The 21,264-nt window shown below is 38.8% G+C and overlaps 1 protein-coding gene across 1 annotated transcript; it reads right to left on the bottom strand.

The window, feature by feature from the left end:
• Positions 1-315: 315 nt before the first annotated feature.
• On the bottom strand, positions 316-20,354 carry RGS4 (regulator of G protein signaling 4). The gene is made up of 5 exons (XM_089671526.1): positions 20,115-20,354; positions 8,944-9,042; positions 6,969-7,030; positions 4,871-5,037; positions 316-4,436 (listed from the first exon to the last, which is right to left on the bottom strand). Exons 1-5 carry the CDS (start codon positions 20,279-20,281, stop codon positions 4,200-4,202), a joined length of 732 nt encoding a protein of 243 aa, XP_089527652.1. The 5' UTR covers positions 20,282-20,354; the 3' UTR covers positions 316-4,199.
• Between the last annotated feature and the right edge of the window lie 910 nt (positions 20,355-21,264).

Raw genomic sequence — 21,264 nt, 5'->3', positions numbered from 1 at the left:
TGTTACGGATGAAATTGCAATTTTTCCCACGGCACACCAGACAATATCTCACGGCACACTAGTGTGCCGCGGCACAGTGGTTGAAAAACGCTGGTATAGTGTACCCTTTTCTACAAGCTACGGATTAAGCAATGTTTCTTTTAATAGTTTCAGTGTCATTGCCCCCAAACTCTGCATTAATCAATGCTTATTGTTAGGGACAAGAAATTTATAATCGACTTAAGCAGTGTGTGAGAAAACATGGAAACACATGCTCTTTGTTATACTAAAGCTAGCACAACACCACAAGAGAAAATTAACACTTTATCCACAGCAGAAAATCACATTGCTTTTATTTTTTTTTCCAATTGCATTTTAACAAATTAAACAGTTGACAAGATATATTTTGCTCACAATACAGTACATTTTTTATAATCTGCATTTTGCAGTCGCTATGGTTTACATGATCTAAAATTTTTGCATCTGACACTTTGGGGTGCATGTATAAGAAATTTGTACAGCTATTCCTCCTGTGAAACTGCATGTACATTAGTTTCACCTTAGTGAATGCTAATAGGCCATTTTGTCTCCAGGTTGAATGATATTCATTTATGCAGGGTAAACTGAACCATGGAAACACTGTATTAAGGCCACTAGATGGAGCGGACCATCATAGTACATAAGTATTTATTATCTATGATCTATGATCATCAACTCCTTCTAGTGGCCATAATGTGGGATTTTCTTGATTCACGCTATATATATGAATGAATATTATTTGGCCTGGAGAGTAAATAGCCTAATAACATTCGATTTTGCTCCTATTCACACAAATGGATGTACACGCAGTTTCACAGGACAAATAGCTCTGCAAAATGTTTTTTTTATAAATACATCCCCTTGAGTTAGCCACAACTTCTATACACTATTTCTAGTTATAGGTCATTTGATTTGAAATTCAGTTGAATGAACGCATGCAGATTTTTCCAGTCTGTGGGGAATCAAACAATTTATGAAATATGACTGGATGATTCTTTCAGATTTTCGTAAAACATTTTTAGGTGAAATAAAATCAACCAACGTTTGTGTTAATTTTAATCATTATCAATCTTACTATGTATTTTCCTGATTAGCAAGCCACTGGTGGTACACAAAAGCAGATTTATACTTTGCTTTTGTGGACAACACTCGTTTTCATCTAGCCTCTATAAATGTGTTTATAAATGGTTAGACCTAATAAGCGATTTGCTACACCTTGCTAACTTTTATTTCCGCTAAATTGGCTCCCATGGGTGATTGCAGATTTGTAACAGTTTATCTCCATGGGTCAGCAGGTCCTGCCCTGTTAATCATGGAGGGGGGGGGGGGCAATTATTGGTTGATAGTACAAAGAGGAGTCCCCCATTAGGCATACCTCTTTAGTTTATGGAAACTGTTCCATGCATGGACATTAGGAGTGTGTCCACAGATTATACTGTTGGAACACTGAATGTGGCGTCAAAGTAGTAAACCCCACTTCACCATAAGCCACTGTTTCCTTCTCTTTGGAAAATATATCTTTTGCAATCAGCTAATGCTTTAATTTTTTAAATAAATACACCTATGTATGTTAATAATGCATGAGAGCATACCACCACATTATCTTTACTGGGTCAACATATCCAAGGATACTGTTGCTACAATAGTTTGCCCTTTACATGACATACTTTATTTGGCTTCACAGACTTTTTTGACATCACAAACATGCACAAGTTTCAAAGTACCCAAGCAGCTACATGCTTGTAACACTAATGAACGAAAAGCTTGTTCCCTGCTATTGCCCACAGCAGTTGCAGGTTTCGCTAGTTGCTCTTGGTTTGCTTTTAGTCCTTTCAATTGTTCATAAAATTGCAGTTTGATCAATGATCAATCCATACCTCTTATCCCAACATAAAATATAAAAATAATGCAAAAAAATCCAAAATATGTATAGAAAACAAATTGAATCACTGTAATTAAATAAAGACAGCTTTGTCAAAATAAATATCTGTAATAAAATAAAAGCAGTGTTGCCTGCTCCAGTCAGTAGTATCTACAGTTGTGTCCAAAATTATTCAACCCCCACTGAAATTGAGTGTTTTGGCCAGTTTGACATTGCTTTTGATCATTCAGTCATCTTGCTTACATTTACATTAAAGAGGCACTTGTAGGTCAGACAAATATAACATAACAGTTATAATGAAATAACCACAAATGTCTTTTCTGTGCTCACAGCATTATCAGTTTTATTCAACCCCCAAGTGACATTCAATCTTAGTACTTAGTACAGCATCCTTTTACAGTTATAACAGCTTTTAAACGTGAAGCATAGCTTGACACAAGTGTCTTGCAGCGATCTACGGGTATCTTCGCCCATTCTTCATGGGCAAAGGCCTCCAGTTCAGTCACATTCTTAGGCTTGCGCACTGCAACTGCTTTCTTTAAGTCCCACCAGAGGTTCTCAATCGGATTTAAGTCTGGTGACTGCGATGGCCACTCCAAAATGTTCCAGCCTTTCCTCTGCAACCATGCTCTAGTGGACTTGGAGGTATGCTTGGGATCATTGTCCTGTTGAAAGGTCCAACGTCTCCCAAGCCTCAGGTGTGTGACGGACTGCATCACGTTTCCATCCAATATCTCCTGGTACTGAAGAGAATTCATGGTACCTTGCACACGCTGAAGCTTCCCTGTACCTGCAGAAGCAAAACAGCCCCAAAGCATGATTGACCCTCCACCATGCTTCACAGTAGGCAAGGTGTTCTTTTCATCATAGGCCTTGTTCTTCCTCCTCCAAACATAGCGTTGATCCATGGGCCCAAACAGTTCTAATTTTGTTTCATCAGTCCACAGAACACTATCCCACAACTTTTGTGGTTTGTCCACATGGCTTTTGGCATACTGCAGTCGACTCTTCTTATTCTTTGGAGACAGCAAGGGGGTACGCCTGGGAGTTCTGGCACGGAGGCCTTCATTACGCAGTGTGCGTCTTATTGTCTGGGCTGAAACTTCTGTACCCACATCTGACAAATCTTTTCTCAGTTCCTCAGCAGTCACACGGGGACTTCTCTCCACTCTACGCTTCAGGTAGCGCACAGCAGTCGAAGTCAGCATCTTCTTTCTGCCACGACCAGGTAGCGTTTCAACAGTGCCCTTTGCCTTGAATTTGCGAATGATGCTTCCTAAGGTGTCTCTTGGTATGTTTAACATCTTTGCAATCTTCTTATAGCCATTGCCCTTCCTGTGAAGAGAAATCACCTCTTCTCTTGTCTTCCTGGACCATTCTCTTGCCTTCACCATGTTTGTAACCACACCAGTAAATGTCTAGAAGGAGCTGAGTATCACAGTCATTTTAAAGCTGCCTAATTGGTGCTTATTATGCTTGATTGCTGCTCGGTGACATCCACAGGTGTTTTCAATACCTGATGGAAAGCACCTGTATGAACCTCTGTTCTTCAGAGTGGTAGTCTTTAAGGGGTTGAATAATTGTGGCAATGAAGAAACCACATAAGAACCATTTACTACTGTATTACATAAACAATTGATGTCATTTTAGTTGCATTTGGGTAGTTACAACGTCCTTGTAGGATTTGATTCTGAATACAATTCCAAATGTACACTATAGTCCCTAAACCCCTTTACAGCATTGGGGGTTGAATAATTTTGGACACAACTGTACCTCCCTGTCCTTCAACAATATGACAATTGGAGATGCGTTGGCAAAGGCATTGCTACCCAACTTCACCCTGTACTACACCTCATTTCTAATAAAATGTATGTAGTTGAAAGCTTCACCAACACAGGGAAGCCTCTTTGCATTGTATGTACTATATGTATGTCAAAAGCAAGCTAATTTCATGCTTTGCTATAGTCATAAGGACTTCAGTAGCATCATGTTGGGTATAAGATCAGTCAATGAATCCTTCACATAGAAGGAACCTGAAACCTTTCGTAAATATCACCTGAGAATATTCAGTTTGACCTGTTTCACCCATATGCCAGTGAGTCCCTAATCTGGATAACATTGCACGGGTCTGAGTGAAAATTCCAGCTCACCCCAAAAAACAGAAATGCATGCAAGACACACACACGTCTAATAAATAAGAGGAGCTGGCCCAGGACCGGATCTGAGCCATCGTACAGTATAGATAAGAGCACACCGACATTTAGTTCTTAGCTGCGGCCATGCACAGTCTATGTCTTTATTAGGCACACTGAGGAATGAATGGGTTGCTGTCAGTGTTCAGGCCTTTCATCTTCTTAGTGCTTCCACCACTGTTCAAGCTGACAAGGTCCAGGTAGAAATGTGACTTTAGAAAGCGCCGATAGGAATCCTTCTCCATGAGGATGAAGATTTTGTGCTGGGCCTGGTCAAAACACAAGTGTGTTGGCTGAAGTATGCTCTTAGTTGTATCCTCTCGAGTAGTTGAATCCAGATTCACCTAATAAACAAAAAGATTATGCAAGGCTTATTATGTGATGTGGCAATTCCATTCAAGTGCTATTATTGATAAGGGACACTCTCTAATGAAGTTCTTGGAAACCCAGCTGGTTGCTTTGAAACTGAGTAGCCAATTAGCAACTCATATTTAGTTTATGCATCTGAGGTCCCTATAGGCTTGTAGATTACAAACAATTATTTTTAATCCCAGCAATCGACATTACTAAACCAATTATCAAGTAAGAATAGAGTTCTCAGAAGTAGTGACATTAATATAAATTAAACATTTCTGAGTGAGCCACAGCAACAGGCTGTAAAAGATTGCTAAGCAAAGAAACAAAGGCTATTCTGAATCCCCAGTGGTTTTGTTATAACATTTGGCAAAATATCTCTCAGCTGTCACGGTCAGTATAAAATATAACAAGGGATTCTTACTTCTCTGGAAGCCTCCACAGAAATGAAGTCCTCATAGATCTTTTGGGCTTTGCTTGTCAATTTTGCTGCGGATTTGATTTTCTTGTAATTCTCACATGCCAGCCAAAAGTCAAGGTTCTCCTCACTGTATTCAGACTGAAGAAATGATCTGAAAGCCACCACTCCACCTACAAAAAAGGAAGATTCCATAAATTATGGGGATATAACCTAAATGTTCACAATAATGGTAAGTCTCAAAATTACTTACTAATCTAAAATAAAAAAAATACAACAGAAATGGTAAAATTGTAAGGGACCATACACAAATGATCCAAAGTAAAGATGGATTTTAAAAGTTGGTAGTATTACTGAAGATCCTTGATTGTAAGCTCCAAAGAGCAGGGCCCTCTTATCCCTCTTGTATTGAACTGTATTGTCTCCCATTATATTGTAAAGCGCTGAGCAAACTGTTGGCGCTATATAAATCCTGCATAATAATAATATTGCCCTACAGCATACATTTTAAAATAAAGAAAGGAGATCTGATTTAACAAAAAGAACCTTACAGCCATGCTCACCATATGTCTAATTTCTGAGCATCTGTCTCAAGTAAGGGAGGTCAGCAGAGGGCAGAGACACTTGAGTATGGGAATGATGGTAAAGTGCAGCTAAGAAGTAAATTAAAGTCATTTTTATGTCTGGGGACCAGTAGCAGGGCTCTGTGTCTTGTATCACATCCAAAGCAAGATCATTTTAAACCAGTGACCTTGGGTTGACATCACTGGATCCTTTTGTAAACCTCAAAAACGCATGACATTCTAGGGCAGTGCCTCCAGGACAGATTTATTTCTCATATCTCAGGGTTTTGGATGTCTCTAGCTGATTTAAGTCACGTATACACAGTTGTGGACTAGATTATGGAAAACTGGAGATGAAAAACTGTAACCATTTCATAGGGGTTTCAATAAAAATTGCATCTATGGCTGTGATTCCGCTACAACTGGCAGGGTATCTTGATGACAACCAGAGCATGTAGGACATTATGGTTCAAAATTACAGAAATCGTTCATATTGATAAAGCAGGGCACATTGTGGGTTATTTAATAAAACTGGAGGGTGCAAAATCTAGCTCAGTTCTGCATAGAAACCAATCAGCTTCCATGTTTTTTGGTCAAAGCTTAATTGAACATGTTAGAAGCTGACTGGCTACCGTGCACAGCTGCACCAGATTCCAGGTGCACCAGTTTTAGTAAATCTCCCCCATTGTGTTCCATAAATATTTTATTGAAATATTCATCAGTGTAACACTTATTTTAGTTTGCATGAACCAAACACAGGGAAGTTAAGTCCACACCTACATATGCATTGTCATTTATTTTGGTGTGAATATTTGCTTCCATTCATACTAATGTCAAAAATGTCCAAACTATGGTTATCATAGTCATTGTCATGTTATGAAATAGTATTTGACCAGTTATCATTGATATCATTTATAATTTCAGGAAGGCTGAAAGTGCATTAACACATTTTGGAGCTTAAAGGAACCTCCTTTTTCAGGGCTAAAAGAGCAAATTAAATAAATACATTTACTATAGTATATGATTTTATTTTTAGCCATGTTAAAAGGTGTCCCTCGGACCCCCCGAACACCTTGACATTCTATTTTTTATAACTTCGAAATATGAGACTGTTCAAAATTTAACGCACTGATTTTGGTGCTTTCCTTTCTATACTTCCAGTCTTTCTAAGATATGAGCAAAATGTCAGCCCCTGTTCTCCAGATAGTAGCCTGAAGGAAGATCTCTAACCCAATGACATGTCCTTTCATTGCCCTTAACATTGCTAGAGATGGGCTCCTCAACCCTACCCTTTGCATACTTTATCATTTGTCAGTTTGCTCTAAAGCAATCTGAACCAAAGGTTCATGTTTCATTTTGTCAAGGGTAGGTTTACATTTTCTTTTCGAGGGCCCTGGTCTTTTGAGCTTACAATCTAGGAGGGAATATAGGATAATATTTTATTTCAGAATTAGTTTGGCGTGGCTTTGATGAGACATTTGACAAATGTGTAGCCCTGTGCAATCCTTTCAAATGCACATCAACATGGATATCTTACTTACATTCACTGTTTAAGAGATTTTCCAAAGATTCTGCCCATTTCTTAACTTCTTCATAAGTCAGCCTGGCAAATAAAAGAGAAATAAATGATTATTTCATTGAACATTTAGAGGGTTGGTCAATGCTATTTAGACATTAGTTGCAATGGGTAAAGGGACAAAGTCAGAGACTTCATTCAAAAAAATGGTTTGTGGATATTGCTCACAGTAAAAAACAAACAAAAAAAAAAACTACAGACCAGTGTCTGCTCTATTAAACTTCTAACATCAGTTAAAAATATATAAATTCAGTAGGTAATGCTGAACTCCGAACAACAAAATACACAAATAAAATGCATATTAGAGCCATTTACCGACCAAATAATTTGTATTTCTGTCCATCTAGTTCTGACATTTACACAGCTCTGCCACAAAGTGAAGTTCTGGCAAGACAGCAGGTCTATTCTTTTGCTGCTACTGCCAAGTAACACATACAGGTCTCCTCCACTCCCCCTCCCCCCATGCTAAGTCTGGACAGATAAAAGAGAAGCAGAACACAAATGAGCTCATGTCTGTCACTCTGATCTCTCCTCCTATTAGCATGTTTTTTTGCACTACATCACAACTCACTGGCTCCTTGTGCTACTTCTTATTATCCCAGTTTGAGTTCTGCAGTACAGTTTGAGTTCTGCAGTACATTGACTACAACAGCCTGACAATAAGGGGTAGATTTACTAAAACTTGAAAGTGTAAATCTGGTGCAGCTTGGCATGGTAGCCAATCAGCTTCTAACTTCAGCGTATTTAATTAAGCTTTGACAACAAAACTTGGAAGCTGATTGGTTTCTCTGCACCAGATTTTGCTCTCTCTAGATATCGTAAATCAACCTCCAAATCTGGTCATACATTATACAATTTTCTTGTTCAATTTCCTTTAGATTTACCTTCAGCTATGTAGTGCAAGGGCCTGCCTGATTGCATGCAAATTGAAGTGTTTAGGTATGACCTCACATTAGGAGGAAAATTGTAAAAGAAAACTGTATAATGTATGGCCAGCCTTAGTCAAATTCAGGTGCTTGCACTACTAGTATTACAAAAATAATAATTTAATGATGTATCAGTGGCAGGGGTGGACTGACACCTCATGGGGCCCCCGGGCAATAGGGGATCATGGGGCCCCTGTGTCCTTGCCCAAACTCAAAAAAGCCTCTGAAAAAGGTACAAGGGGCATCTCATGGGGCCCCCTACTGACCCCGGGCCCTCGGGCAATGCCCGAGTTTCCAAATGGTCAGTCCGCCCCTGATCAGTGGTTACAGAGCAGCATTAATTTGTGCCTTTTAGATCAGCCTGGAGTTCAGCTTTAAATTTGATAGTTCTTTTTTTAAATAAACTATCAAATTTAAAAAATAAATATAAAATGTTAAAAATAACGAGAGAAAGAAAGAAAATAAGGCTGAATTTATTTATGTATTTTTTACCATAAGTAAGTTAAATCAAACTATTCCTTATAAGAATGTACGTGGGAAGATGAATAATAGAGAATTTTGTAGTGAGTAGAACAGAGCATGTTCAACAGGCAGCGCAACAATAATAATTAAACCTCAGCCAATTAAATGAAGTTTTATTATGCCTAATTAAATCTTTCTTACAGCACGCAATTTGAAGATTCATTAGAGCTCTTTTGATTGTTTCTTTTTTTGTAAATATTTTTAGATTTAAGCATGCTATTAGGATTTAACTCACACTGCAGCATTAGTATACCAGCAAGCCAATGCCAGTATTACCATGACTGTTTGCCTTTTGGCAAGTTTGACTATATAATCTTCTACTTAGGGATTATCTCACTAGTCACCTGGGAGCTATGATTAGCAAACATCACATCTTATTGTATTTTACTAAGATAGATCTTTCCCAGCTCTGAGATCACCATTAGAAATTCTTCAACAATAATTGGTAATTAGTGTGCAGCATAAACAGACACAAGGGCAGAATAGGCTTACCTCTGACAACCAGATTTGTCTTTCTTCATGCAGGTAGTGTTATCACAACCATCAGTTTTCTGCAGCAGAAAGCCAAGTCGATGCTTCATATCTTTGGCACTGTTGAAAAACATTGTCATAATTTAATGTGAGCATTAAACTGATCAATAGAGTCAAAGCGCTTGAAGAATTTCACACGAATCAATCAGCAGGGCTCTGCACCATTAATTCGTCTGGTTACTGGGAAACAAGAAATGTTTTTCTTCTGCTAGTAACTTATTGGATATTCCAGTTTTGGTTGGTAGTTGATGGATTGAAGAACCTAATGCTGTATTTGAAGTTTCAGAGACTTGATAAACAAGATTCCTTACTGTAGTTCAGAGTTTTATTTCACACTACCATAACCTTTATGCTGCCAAGCGAGCGAGGGAGTCTTACTCTTCTTGTTGGGACCTTGAGAGATAGAAAGAATTTGCTGGTCTTTTCAAGCTAGTAGTGTTCAACCAGGACTTAAACTGGCTATATACTGTTTGCTGAAGTTCACATAGGGGGTGGCCTGCTAGCCCTTTCTCTCAGGAACCAGCAAAAAATGTAACAGTGCATGGCCCGTCGAAGTCCTTAGTGGAGACCAGTAGGTCGAATAAACCAACCGATTCTTTTATTTCTCAAGCTTCCAACAAGAAGAGCAATCAGCAGCTGTAAGAATACAACAGCCCAGCAGTGGGATTCATCCATCCAAGCTGTATATGATTAACATTACCCTTTAAACAAGTATTTAATGAATCTTTATACACATATGGTGCCTGCAAACATAAGGGAATTTTTGCCTGATTGGCCAATTTATAGTTGGTTTAGAGTATGTTTCCATTGTATATAGGCACCTCAATGAAACCAACCAATGCTCTCTTTGCCTATGTGAAGGTTGATTGGCTGGCAAGGATTTTCCTGGCCAATCACTGTTTCCCTGAGAAAGACCAATTCCCCTTCCTTCTTCTATAGGCACATATATGTAAATCCATCCAATGTGAATCTGCACATTGTAGAAATTTCTTTCATTTGAAATGTCCTTTGACAGCTAAATGAATACCCTCAAATGATTCTAAGAAGGTTTATGGTGGTGAAATGCTAGCTTGGTTGATTTTTTTTTTTTGTAGGCTGACACAAGTGGAATTTAGTTGGTGGTGATAAAAAAACTTCAAAAGATAACTGCAATATTTATTAACCCCTAAAACTACAGCTTACAACTACTCCAGTGATTGTTCATGAATCGGAGGGGCTATAGCTCACAAGGTAAAAACAACATTTACCTATACACAGAGCTTCAGCAAACACAAAATCATTTAGATATGATTTATGTCTACTTTAAAGCCCAATTGAACCTTCAGTTTAAATCAGCTAAAAAATTACAGGTGCATTTAAACAAAGTTTGTTTAGTGTTTTATCTTATTTCTAGTTATTAGTTTGTTATCTTTTTTTTACTTTAGAAAGTAGCCACAACCTGAGTAAAAAGGTCTGTCTTGTGCCAGCATGCTGTAGAGAGGGATCCTTGTTTTCTATAGGGAATCAGTGGTCTCTCTGCAGAGGTCTGACACACCCCTTGTTGATTTGGAGCCAGAGTTCTCCAATCAGCAGGGGGCATGAGCTTTGTTGATTGCAGAGCTATTGGTGCAACAGGGTGCAAGGGACCTCCACAGAGAGACAGAAATCATTGCTTTCACACAAAGGACAACGGTCCCTTTCTACAGCTGCTGGTAGGGGACATTCTTTTCTACACTGTGAAAGCATCTTAAAGAAAATGACCTGTAATACACTGAGCACTTTGTTTTTAGATTCACCTGGAATGCATTGAGCTCATTTAACCTGAAAGTTCAGTTGGGATTTTTATATGTCAGATCAACAAATTCTACCAATAATTGTATAGTATGAGGGGCTACCTACAATATAAATAGACTCCTCTGATAGGGATAGCACTGTGGCTTAGTAGTTAGCCCTTCTGCCTTGCAGCACTGGTGTCCTCAAATTAAGTCCTGGCAAGAACACTTACTGCATGGAGTTTGTACGATTTTCCTGTGCTTGCATGGATTTCCTTAAAAGAGACTATGTGCTATGCAGCAATTACCCACCCACTTAGCCCAAGAAGATAAGGAAGTAAAATGGCCAACAATGATGTCACAAAGTAATTTAGCTTGGCGCAATACTAGGTTTTGTAACAATAAAGAGATCATAGATAATATGAAGATAACATTAACATGACAGAAAAAGTTGGAAGTAATGATGGGCTGACGCTCAAGCTGAACCCAGTTTTGGCCCAAACCTGTTGGAAACTGTCAAATGATAGTTAGCCCTTCTGCCTTGCAGCACTGGGGTCCTCAAATTAAGTCCTGGCAAGAACACTTACTGCATGGAGTTTGTATGATTTTCCTGTGCTTGCATGGATTTCCTCTCACACCCCAAGGACATGCTGGCACGTTAATTGGCTCCTGTCTAAACTGGCGCTATTATGTGTGGTGTACGTGCATGTATGCAAGTGAGTTAGGGACCTTAGATTGTAAGCTCCTTGATGGCAGGACCTGATGTGAATGTACAACATGTAAAGTGCTGTGTAAATTGCCTACAATCTATGAAATGTCTGTCATAATAGGTCATTACTTTACTTTTCCATACTTAGAAAACCTGGCCAACAAAGTGGAAAATACCAAGAATGTAATGTATATCTACTTCAACAGAAATTAAATTACTTATTGAAATCTAATATATTGTGCAAAACCGTAGTGAGGCAGAAGTGATTATTTTTATCTGTTCTGCATGCAGAAAAAGCTGACTGATTCATCTAGTTGAGATATAAATATAGCATGAGCTGTGTGCTGTATTACAACTGCATGCAAATGTTGGTCATATTAACCTGCCACTACCCCATGTAATGTGAACACCTTGACTGCCACCAACGCTGTAATTAAAGGCCATGCATTTAGAGTGTCTGTCATCATCTCAAGGTGATAGCACATGTGTCACCATGTATTTCTTGTAGTGTTTCCGTATGATTCATCGCTACCTGACATACAAGAGTTTGTATGTCAGAAAATAATACACGTGTGTGCACGGCTGAGCTGGGAGTGAGATGCAGTCTTGGCACATACAGTGTTTGTTACCTAACTCTGCCAAGATTGGTAGAACAATAATGTGCTTGTGTTAGACTCCTTCCAATCTAGCATCGCTTGCAGCAAAAATGGAAACGTAAATGGACAGCAATGAGGGTTGCTGATTTAGAAAAAGTTGCCTACAGACATTAGATGATGGTCAGTTGCACATTCACAATCAGGACACAGCACTATCATGGTTACAAATGATCATTCTACAAATGTAGAGGTTCACTCTGAGGGAACTTGCATGTTTGTTAAAGGAGAGCTTTACAGCTATTGTCTGTCTCTGCAAAATACAGTAGGGATTGACTGAGAAAATCCATCCTACTCATTCAACAATTTCCCTGCACAGGCTCAGGGAAAAGGCATTGGGGTAAACCTGCAGATATTTAGAAGAACTCTGCTCCAACCAATCAGTAAAATGTTTCCCTTGGCCTGTAGCTCTAGGTTCTCATAGAAACCCAAATGCCCCCAGACCACCCCTTAAGGGATGCAATAAAATGGCCAATTTCCAGACCATGATTACTAGTGGGATATTCATAAAAGCTAAGATTTAAAGCCCCACTCTGACCAAAATCTATACAATCATCTTCATAATGTTAGCTCTATTTACCTCTTATCTACCCTAGAGGTCAACCTTCAAAGGCTTTATCTTTGCAATTTCCTGTTCAGGGGACCAGGCACTGTTTGCTGTTGTATGCTCAGCAGGGTGACTGGTCCCGTTAACACCCCTATATAGTCTGGGGATTGCAAATCTTGTAGGGTGCCCCAGGTCCTGGTGTTGCTCATGTGTTGATTTCTTTTAAATTATGTTCCGTCACCACACATCCATCTGACCAACATGTTACTTAGAGATAGCACCTTCCACAGGACCACCTATTGCATGCTCACAGACTGCCCACATCTGATACTAACATCCCAAAGCATCTTGAGATGTTTGGTTCGAAAAGGTGGGAAGAGACTATGTGCTATGCAGCAATTACCCACCCACTTAGCCCAAGAAGATAAGGAAGTAAAATGGCCAACAATGATGTCACAAAGTAATTTAGCCTGGTGCAATACTAGGTTTTGTAACAATAAAGAGATCATAGATAATATGAAGATAACATTAACATGACAGAAAAAGTTGGAAGTAATGATGGGCTGACGCTCAAGCTGAACCCAGTTTTGGCCCAAACCTGTTGGAAACTGTCAAATGATAGTGAACTGCCATCCCAATCAGCTGCGGCTGGGGTTATGCCCACCCAACACATAACAAAGGGTTGCAGATTATGGTGACATCATTGACCTAATACGACCTTATGGTCAATGTCATTGGCCACAAATGACTAAATTAAGCCAAACTAGTTGGGAAGTTTGTTGTGGGTATAATAAAGACCAACTTTTGCTTGTTGTCTGGTGGGATTGGTTGACTCATGAATCGTCAGAGAAAATCTTGCAGGGCTATAGCCATGAAACAAAACTTGAGGTTTTAGCATCAGACACAATGGACACCTCAATATCCAGTATGGGTATAATGATTCCTATATACTGAGCTGGCAATTTATCTGCTAGACCCAACAATATCAAGTTTGTCTAAAAGTAGGAACTGGATTTTAATTTTTATTTTTTTATAACAGGAAATGACACATGTTGCTTATCTCCTAGTTTCAGAGGTTAAGATAATATGTATTGTATATTGATATAAAATATTAACTAGATCCTTCTGGTCATAATGTGTTGCAGCTGAAGAATAACTGATAATTAGGCATTTATGTAATGATGATATCTTTGTCACATACAACTACACTATATATCATTGCCTGTTTTGCCGTAACACCCAACATCACATCATTTACTCTTTACAGCAGCAACAATTATGTCAGCACGTAGTAGCAATTAAATAGATTTCTGTGTGTTTATACATGTGTATCTTAACAGGTTAATATCCTATCGCACAGTGACACTAGCCATTATCTATGATACATTATGTCATAGTCATATATAAACCAGATCTCATGTGATATTCCCCAGTGATATGGGCCAGACGCGATCCTGCACACACAAGTGGCCCATAATTGAATTAACCCTATCTACTATCTTTTGCATGTAGAAAAGAATATATGTTATGCAGAAGAGATAGTAGGATATTCTGAATGTATGATAGCTAGTGGATATGCTATTTAAACCATAACTGGAGAGAAAAGTATAGATGGTGTCCTTAGCAACCGAATGTTTTTCCCACCTTATAATATGGTGAAAGCAATATAATTTGTATCTAATAAGATTGGTTTCTATGGATACTGCTTTCATGTATCCGCGTATCTTCTACACATGATGCCTTGAAGCTATGGATTTACATTGCCAACAATGGCCTTCTTCAATAAAGAGTGCTATTTCCTTCAGACCTCCAGCCATAACATACCTCTGATTTTGGATAGAGTAGTGATTGGTTAAAAAGTCTATCTTGGAGATGCAACCTGAAAAGTGAGGAAATCTCCCAAAGTGGGGGACATTCCACCTCACTGGGACAGGTGACCCTACTTTACTCCTGTTCCAATGACCAAAAACCAGACAGACGTTCCAAACCTTTAATACTCTATTCAAACAAATTTTTTTCCTGCAGTTTCACTTTATGAATTTTCAACCTTGACAATCCAGCTATGGTGAACCTAGGTATCTCTAGATGCCTCTGCCTCTGGTTGAGGCTGTCAGAATCTTGCAATGCCTTAGAGGACTGGTAGATCCATAACAGCTGGAGTGCCAAGGATGCCTACCCCTGAATTAGTATCTTTTTTTGAAGAAGGCCATTCGTGTTAACATTCCATCCTGTTAGTTCTCTAGCTGTGCTTTCTACTGCCTGGTTATAATATCACTGGTCACTAAGGCTCTGCTCTCTGATCCCCTCTTTAAATCCGCTCATCCATGGTGTAGCAAGCTTTAGGCAAGTGCAAGTTTGCTATTCATCATATTACAACCCCCAGACACTGAATTCCTGGCATGCAGCACTAGAGCAGGCTTCTCAAATATTAACCAGAGATCCCCCGGAGAGAACATTCTTCACTGACAGGCCTCATATTTATCTATATTATGTACACTAGCATTTATTAACTATAACTATTTATTGAGCACATAATCAAACATATGCTTCATCAAAGTAACAAAAACGTATTTCTAGGCATATTGATTCTACATATTTCACTTATATGTTTTCTGATTTAAAATTTAAAAGTGAATCTATTATGTATGGCAAAATCAGTGTGGACTACCTGTCAAACGAATCACTTATTAAATATATGTAGCCCTTGATGAGTGATTTGCAATGGAAAATCAGCTAAGGCTTCTTATTGAAATCCCCAACATTTTTGCAGAGTGGCCTATCGGTTGTATTCAAGCAGCTCTTGGCATGAGATCTGCAGTGGAAAACCAGCTGAGGTTTCTTCTTTAAACCACAAACACACAGAGTGGTCTGTCACTTGTATTCATGTAACCCTTTGATAAATGTTCTGCAGTGGAAAATCATCTGAGGCTTCTTATTTAAATCCTGAACATTTTTGCAATGAGTGCCCTATCATTTGTATTCATGTAGCCCTTGATGTGAAATTTGAGATGGAAAAATAGCTAAGGCTTCTTATTTAAATCTCCAACATTTTTGCAGATAATGGCCTATTGGTTGTGGACAGTTGAACCTCTGGACAGGGCTCTGTATCTGGAAGCTGCAAATACGTATTCCATGTTTCAGCAGAGTGAATCAATATCTACTTTTTATGCTAAAGTGAACATTGAAACTTACTGACAAATATCAAATATGTCAGTCTGCTGAATTATCCTACCCTGGCATTATTTTGTGATTTTGTTATGAATATTTTCCTGAAAATTGGCCAACCAATGACATCTTATAATATTTGAAACACTGAAACTAGTTCAGTTCACTAATAATTACCCTAGGTTCACACCTAAGCATTTTCTGCAGCGTTTTGCAGAAAAATACTACAGTCTATTTAACATAATTTCCCATGGGACAGGTTCACATCTTTGCATTTTCATCCTGTGTGTTTTTTGAAAAGGATCAGGAACTGTTTTAAATGCAAAAATTAGCATTTTTGGTTCTATAGACTTCAATGGAAACGCTGCAGAAAGCATGTACTGCGTTTTGCTGCATTAATGTTGCGTTTTTGCTACATTTTTAGCATTTTAAATCTGCCTAGCAACAAGAAAAAAAATGCAAAAGGCAAAACTCAGCAAAAATGCAAGTGCAAAAAAGGAAAAAGCACTGCAGAAATGGATCAAACGCACACCGCATAGGTGTGAACCTAGCCTAAGCAACTTATAATTCCCAATATTGACAACAGCAGTTTTAAAAAGTATTTTTTGGAGCTTTCAAGAAAATGGAAATTTTAATAAATTGTTTCAATGGTTGTAACACTACCCTGTATGAAAAAAATGCCCCGGATACCGTATGATTTCAGTGGTGTCAAACATTTTTAACAAATCTAATAAAAAGGTAATAAAAAGTTTAATGGTCACTGCAATCACGTTCTGAGTAGTTATAAGAACCTGAGGGTAAACAGGTTTCTTCCCAGACTATAGGGCACATAAAATCCAGCAGTTAGCACTGGACATTCAGGAGTGATATTATTGATACAAAGTTGCAACTATCATCATTTTTACATTACTTTTCCAACAACAAGGAAAAATAAGAGCAACTGGAATACCATAAACCATAATACAATTTTGAAACTATTTACCATTAACAGTACAACAAACAATATTCTTTGCTAGTGTGACTTTCTAAAATGTATCTCCTTGATCATTACATCACATAGTTCTGTATACTGGGTTCTTTTGATTAAAAAAAAAAAATACTAATAAGACTTAAGCCATATATGAAAAAAAAAAAACCACACAAACAATAACGTCTTTATACTAAGCATTCTAGCAATTTACAACTTAAAGGGGATTACAACCAAACAACTAAATGTAAAATATTGCAGTTTGTCAGTCCTTCAATATGGTTGGTGGCTGCATTAGATTGTTTAGGCTTTTTTCCCCTCTTTATTTTCACCTGGTGATCCATCCAGTAATACACCTCCTGTTTTAGGGTGTCCTCACTCTGGATGGTGGAGCAATGGAGACACCCTCATGCTACGTTCACACTAGCTTTGTCAGCAGGCGTCAGACAGCCGTTTGGGAAGTGTTTTTAATGCTTCAGAAACACCTATGAAAATTCTGCACATGGCAGCACACAGTGCTGTTCACACGGAAGCGTTAGTGGTGCGCCACGTTGCGTCGCGGCAAAACTGACGCCTTGTGTCAAGTCAGGAGGGGTTGAAGCCTCCTATTCAAGTCTATGGTGCCTATCCGCAATCGCCTGGCAGGTGATTGTGACACGGTTGTGAGGCGGTTGCGGCGCGTTAATACCATTTAACTTCATTATAGGAGTTTGTGGTGCAGTTTTAACGCTTAGCAACCGCCTCAAAACCGCGCATTTGGGCATTTTGGGAGCGTTTGAGGAGCATTAAAAACGCTTCCCAAACGCCTGTCTAACGCCTGTCAAACGCTATAGGGGCATAAAGTCAAGTGTGAACGAGCCCTTAGACAGCAGCACTATCAACCTGTGGAGAGGACATTGTTAGATGCACTAGCAGATTTAGTCTAGGTCAGGGGCGGACTGACCATTTGGAAACTCGGGCACTGCCCGAGGGCCCGGGGTAAGTAGGGGGCCCCATGAGATGCCCCTGGTACCTTTTTCATAGGCTTTTTTGAGTTTGGGCAAGGGCACAGGGGCCCCATGATCCCCTATTGTCAGTCCGCCCCTGGTCTAGGTTCACACCTAAGTGTTTTCCACTGCGTTGTGCGTTTTGCAGAAATGCACAGCAGTCCATTAAACATGATTTCCTATGGAACAGGTTCACATCTATGCCTTTTTTAAACACAAAACAATGCGTTTTTGGTTCTATAGACTTCAGTGGAGACACTGCAGAAAAGCATGTAGTGCTTTTTTGATGCGTTTTATTGTGTCCAGCAACAAGTTGAAAAAAAAAAAACGCAAAACACATCAGAAACACGTCACAAATTCATGTGCAAAAATGCAAAATGCACCACAAAAAGCACTGCAGAAACGCATCCAATGCACACTGCAAAGGTGTAAACCTAGCCTTATTAGATAGACTTGACTAATAGCTTAAAACTGAAATCTGTGTATCAGTTTCCATCAGTTTACAGGCACGCATGCACACTGTACGTGAATGAAAACTGATGGAAACTGACATGCAGATTTCACTTGCAGAGACATTAGTTTACATCAGTTTTTATGCGCATTTCAGTTAGCTATACAAGTTGCAGATTCCTGGGCAGAAAAAAAATCTGTAGGTGATACTAGTGTTGTGGTGTGAACAGGGCACATAGAGAACAATTGATTTTGTTGTGCCTTTGCAAATTGAGTGCAGAAAAACAGATGTCTCTGTACACTGGTGTGAACGAGTTCTAAAAGAAAATTGTAAATCAGTGTTAAATGGTTTTTCAAAACTTCCTAACTGCCATGACAGCTTGGGACTCTTAAAGTAAGTTGAAAAAAAAACCCAGACTGACTGAATCACCAAGTGGAAAAAAAAGAAAACTAATCCAGCCACCACATCTAAAAATGGGTCAGCTGCAATATATTCCATTTTTTTTTTGTTTTTTTTTGTTTTGTTTATTTTTTATTATTATTACTGCTTTAATTCCTGACTACGTAGTAAACAATCCCATATAAGGCAATGCATGGGGGTTGGAAATCAATGTCCAATGACATGCTACACACACCACACATAAGAAGCTAAGATAACCCTTGGCTTCTGTTTAAGTGGTGTCAGACTGTCCTTAAATGTCTATAATAATAATATGATCTTAGAGGTTCCTCACTGTTTCATTGTTATGTTATGTAGATGAATGCAATCTACAGGGCCCTTCGCTCCCATCTCCCCCAAAAAACTTCCAGCTACCATGTTCAGATTCATCCATGATCAAGCAAACCAGTTAAGGCAAATGTATTGATTACTCAGTGCATATATATATATATATATATATATATATATATATATATATATATATATCAATCAGGGGTGGACTGACAACTCATGGGGCCCCTGGGCAATAGGGGATCATGTGTATGTGTGTGTGTGTAGCAGAGCGGATATAGATAGTTAGATAGATAGATAGATAGATAGATAGATAGATAGATAGATAGATAGATAGATAGATAGATAGATATACTACACTACAAGAATAGCCACCAATACAGTAAATAAAGGAATATATATCATCATCACAGCAATCCAGGGGTCCTGCAGCTTTCTGATGGCACAGATATCTATGACAGCAGATCCTAGTAAATATATATATATATATATATGCTGTGCTCTGATAGAGAGATATATATATATACATATATATATATATATATATATATATATATATATATATATATAGATATATAGATATATATCGATAGACAGACAGATAGATATCGATAGACAGATAGATATCGATAGATAGATAGATAGATAGATAGATAGATAGATAGAATATATATATAAAAATATATATATATAAAAATATATATATATTTATATATAGATAGATATATATAGATATATATATAAAAAAATATATATATATAATATATATATATATATATATATATATATATATATATATGTAGCAGAGCAGAATAGATATATATTGATAGATAGATAGATAGATAGATAGATAGATAGATAGATAGATAGATAGAGATATGTATATAGATATATATATACTACACTACAAGAGTAGGCACTAATACAGTAAATACAGGAATATCCAGGGGTCCTGTAGCTTTCTGATGGCACAGATATCTATGACAGCAGATCCTAGTATAGATGAATGAAGCCTATAGGACAGGACAGAGCCCATGGTGTGGAGTGTGTGGCAGCAGGGTGCAATGCTCTGCAGTCGTGTGCCCAGCCCCCAGAGAGGTGACAGATGCTGATGAAGCCCCGCACCCCGCTCCGCTCTGCGGCTGTCAGTTGTGTGTGCGGAGGGCAGCCTCACCTCTTCAGGCAGGTGGCAGGGAAGGAGGTGACCCCGGCTAGTCCTTTGCACATCCTGGCTGTGAGCTCGGGTTCCCACACACGGAGAGAATGGCTCTTGTGCTTGGCGTCGATGCCGCTGGATGCGTGTGTCCAGCTTGTCACTGCTCGGCTGCTGCTGCTTCCCATCCTCTCATCTTTTTATAGCCTCAAACAACAGGACTCAGAGGCGGGCAGCAGCCAATCACAGCCGCCCACTGCTCTGCGCTGAGTACTCCGCCACCCTCCCTGTCAGCATCACCCCTCCCTTCCTCCACCATCACCCCTCCCTTCCACCATCATCCCTCCCTTTTCTCTCTTTTTTTAATTCCCCTCCTCTGAGTTTAGTAGGAAAAATAAGTAAGTGTTGACGTGTGAGGAGGAGGATGACAGAGAGCAGATCAGGGAGGAGATCAGGGAGGACAGGGGGGTCTGGGGGCTGCTGATGTATAGCAAAGTCTGCAAATGTTTATCCTACATAAAGACTTTATGGGAACTCCATCCACTTTAAACATTGGATGAGAAATGGGTGTTAAGTGCAGCTACTAATCTCTGATTTAGGGACTTCATTCATTCCCTAACAGGAAGTTTCAGATTGTTAAAGTGATAATCCATTTTTTTATTTGTTTTTACATTTTTTAATATTAGTATTACTAAAGGGCCAAGAAACCCAAAACTAAAATATCATTTTATTTAATAAAATTAATTTTAATATAAAATATTGCAGCTTACCAATCTTTAACCACTTCAAGTCCAGACACTTTCACCCCCTTCCAGTCAAGGTCAATTTTCAGCTTTGAGTCTGGGTTCACATATATGCGTTGCGGTATATCGCATGTGATTCGCACAGGAACCGCAACGCATTCCTGTGAAAATCACATGCGGATTGTGTGAGGTGCAATTGGAGCCATACATTTTGTAGGGCTCCAATCGCACCGCATCCGCACCAAAAAGGTGCAGGACGCTTTTTTTGGTCCGCACTAGAATCAGATCGCATGGGTATTTACACCCATGCAATACGATTCTGCACATCTCACCCTGTTTTACGACCAATTTCAGGGTGTTGTTAACATACACACCCACAGCAGTTCGCATGAACGGGGTGCAATTGTGATGCGGTGTGTAATTCGCAC

This window comes from Staurois parvus, unplaced genomic scaffold (genome assembly GCF_062004578.1).
Source record: "Staurois parvus isolate SC_StPar_1 unplaced genomic scaffold, SC_StPar_1.0 ptg000106l, whole genome shotgun sequence".
NCBI classification, from domain to species: Eukaryota; Metazoa; Chordata; class Amphibia; order Anura; family Ranidae; genus Staurois; species Staurois parvus.
This window is presented reverse-complemented; position numbering and strand designations above follow the sequence as displayed.

Bases quoted from the DNA above. Each gene is read 5' to 3' on its own strand.
- RGS4 (XM_089671526.1), bottom strand. From the start codon at position 20,281: ATGGGAAGCAGCAGCAGCCGAGCAGTGACAAGCTGGACACACGCATCC. The intron at 9,043-20,114 runs GTGAGGCTGCCC...GTTTTTCAACAG, and splicing joins CCTGCCACCTGCCTGAAGAG to TGCCAAAGATATGAAGCATC. The intron at 4,437-4,870 runs GTAAGAATCCCT...TTTGTTTATTAG, and splicing joins CTGTGGAGGCTTCCAGAGAA to GTGAATCTGGATTCAACTAC.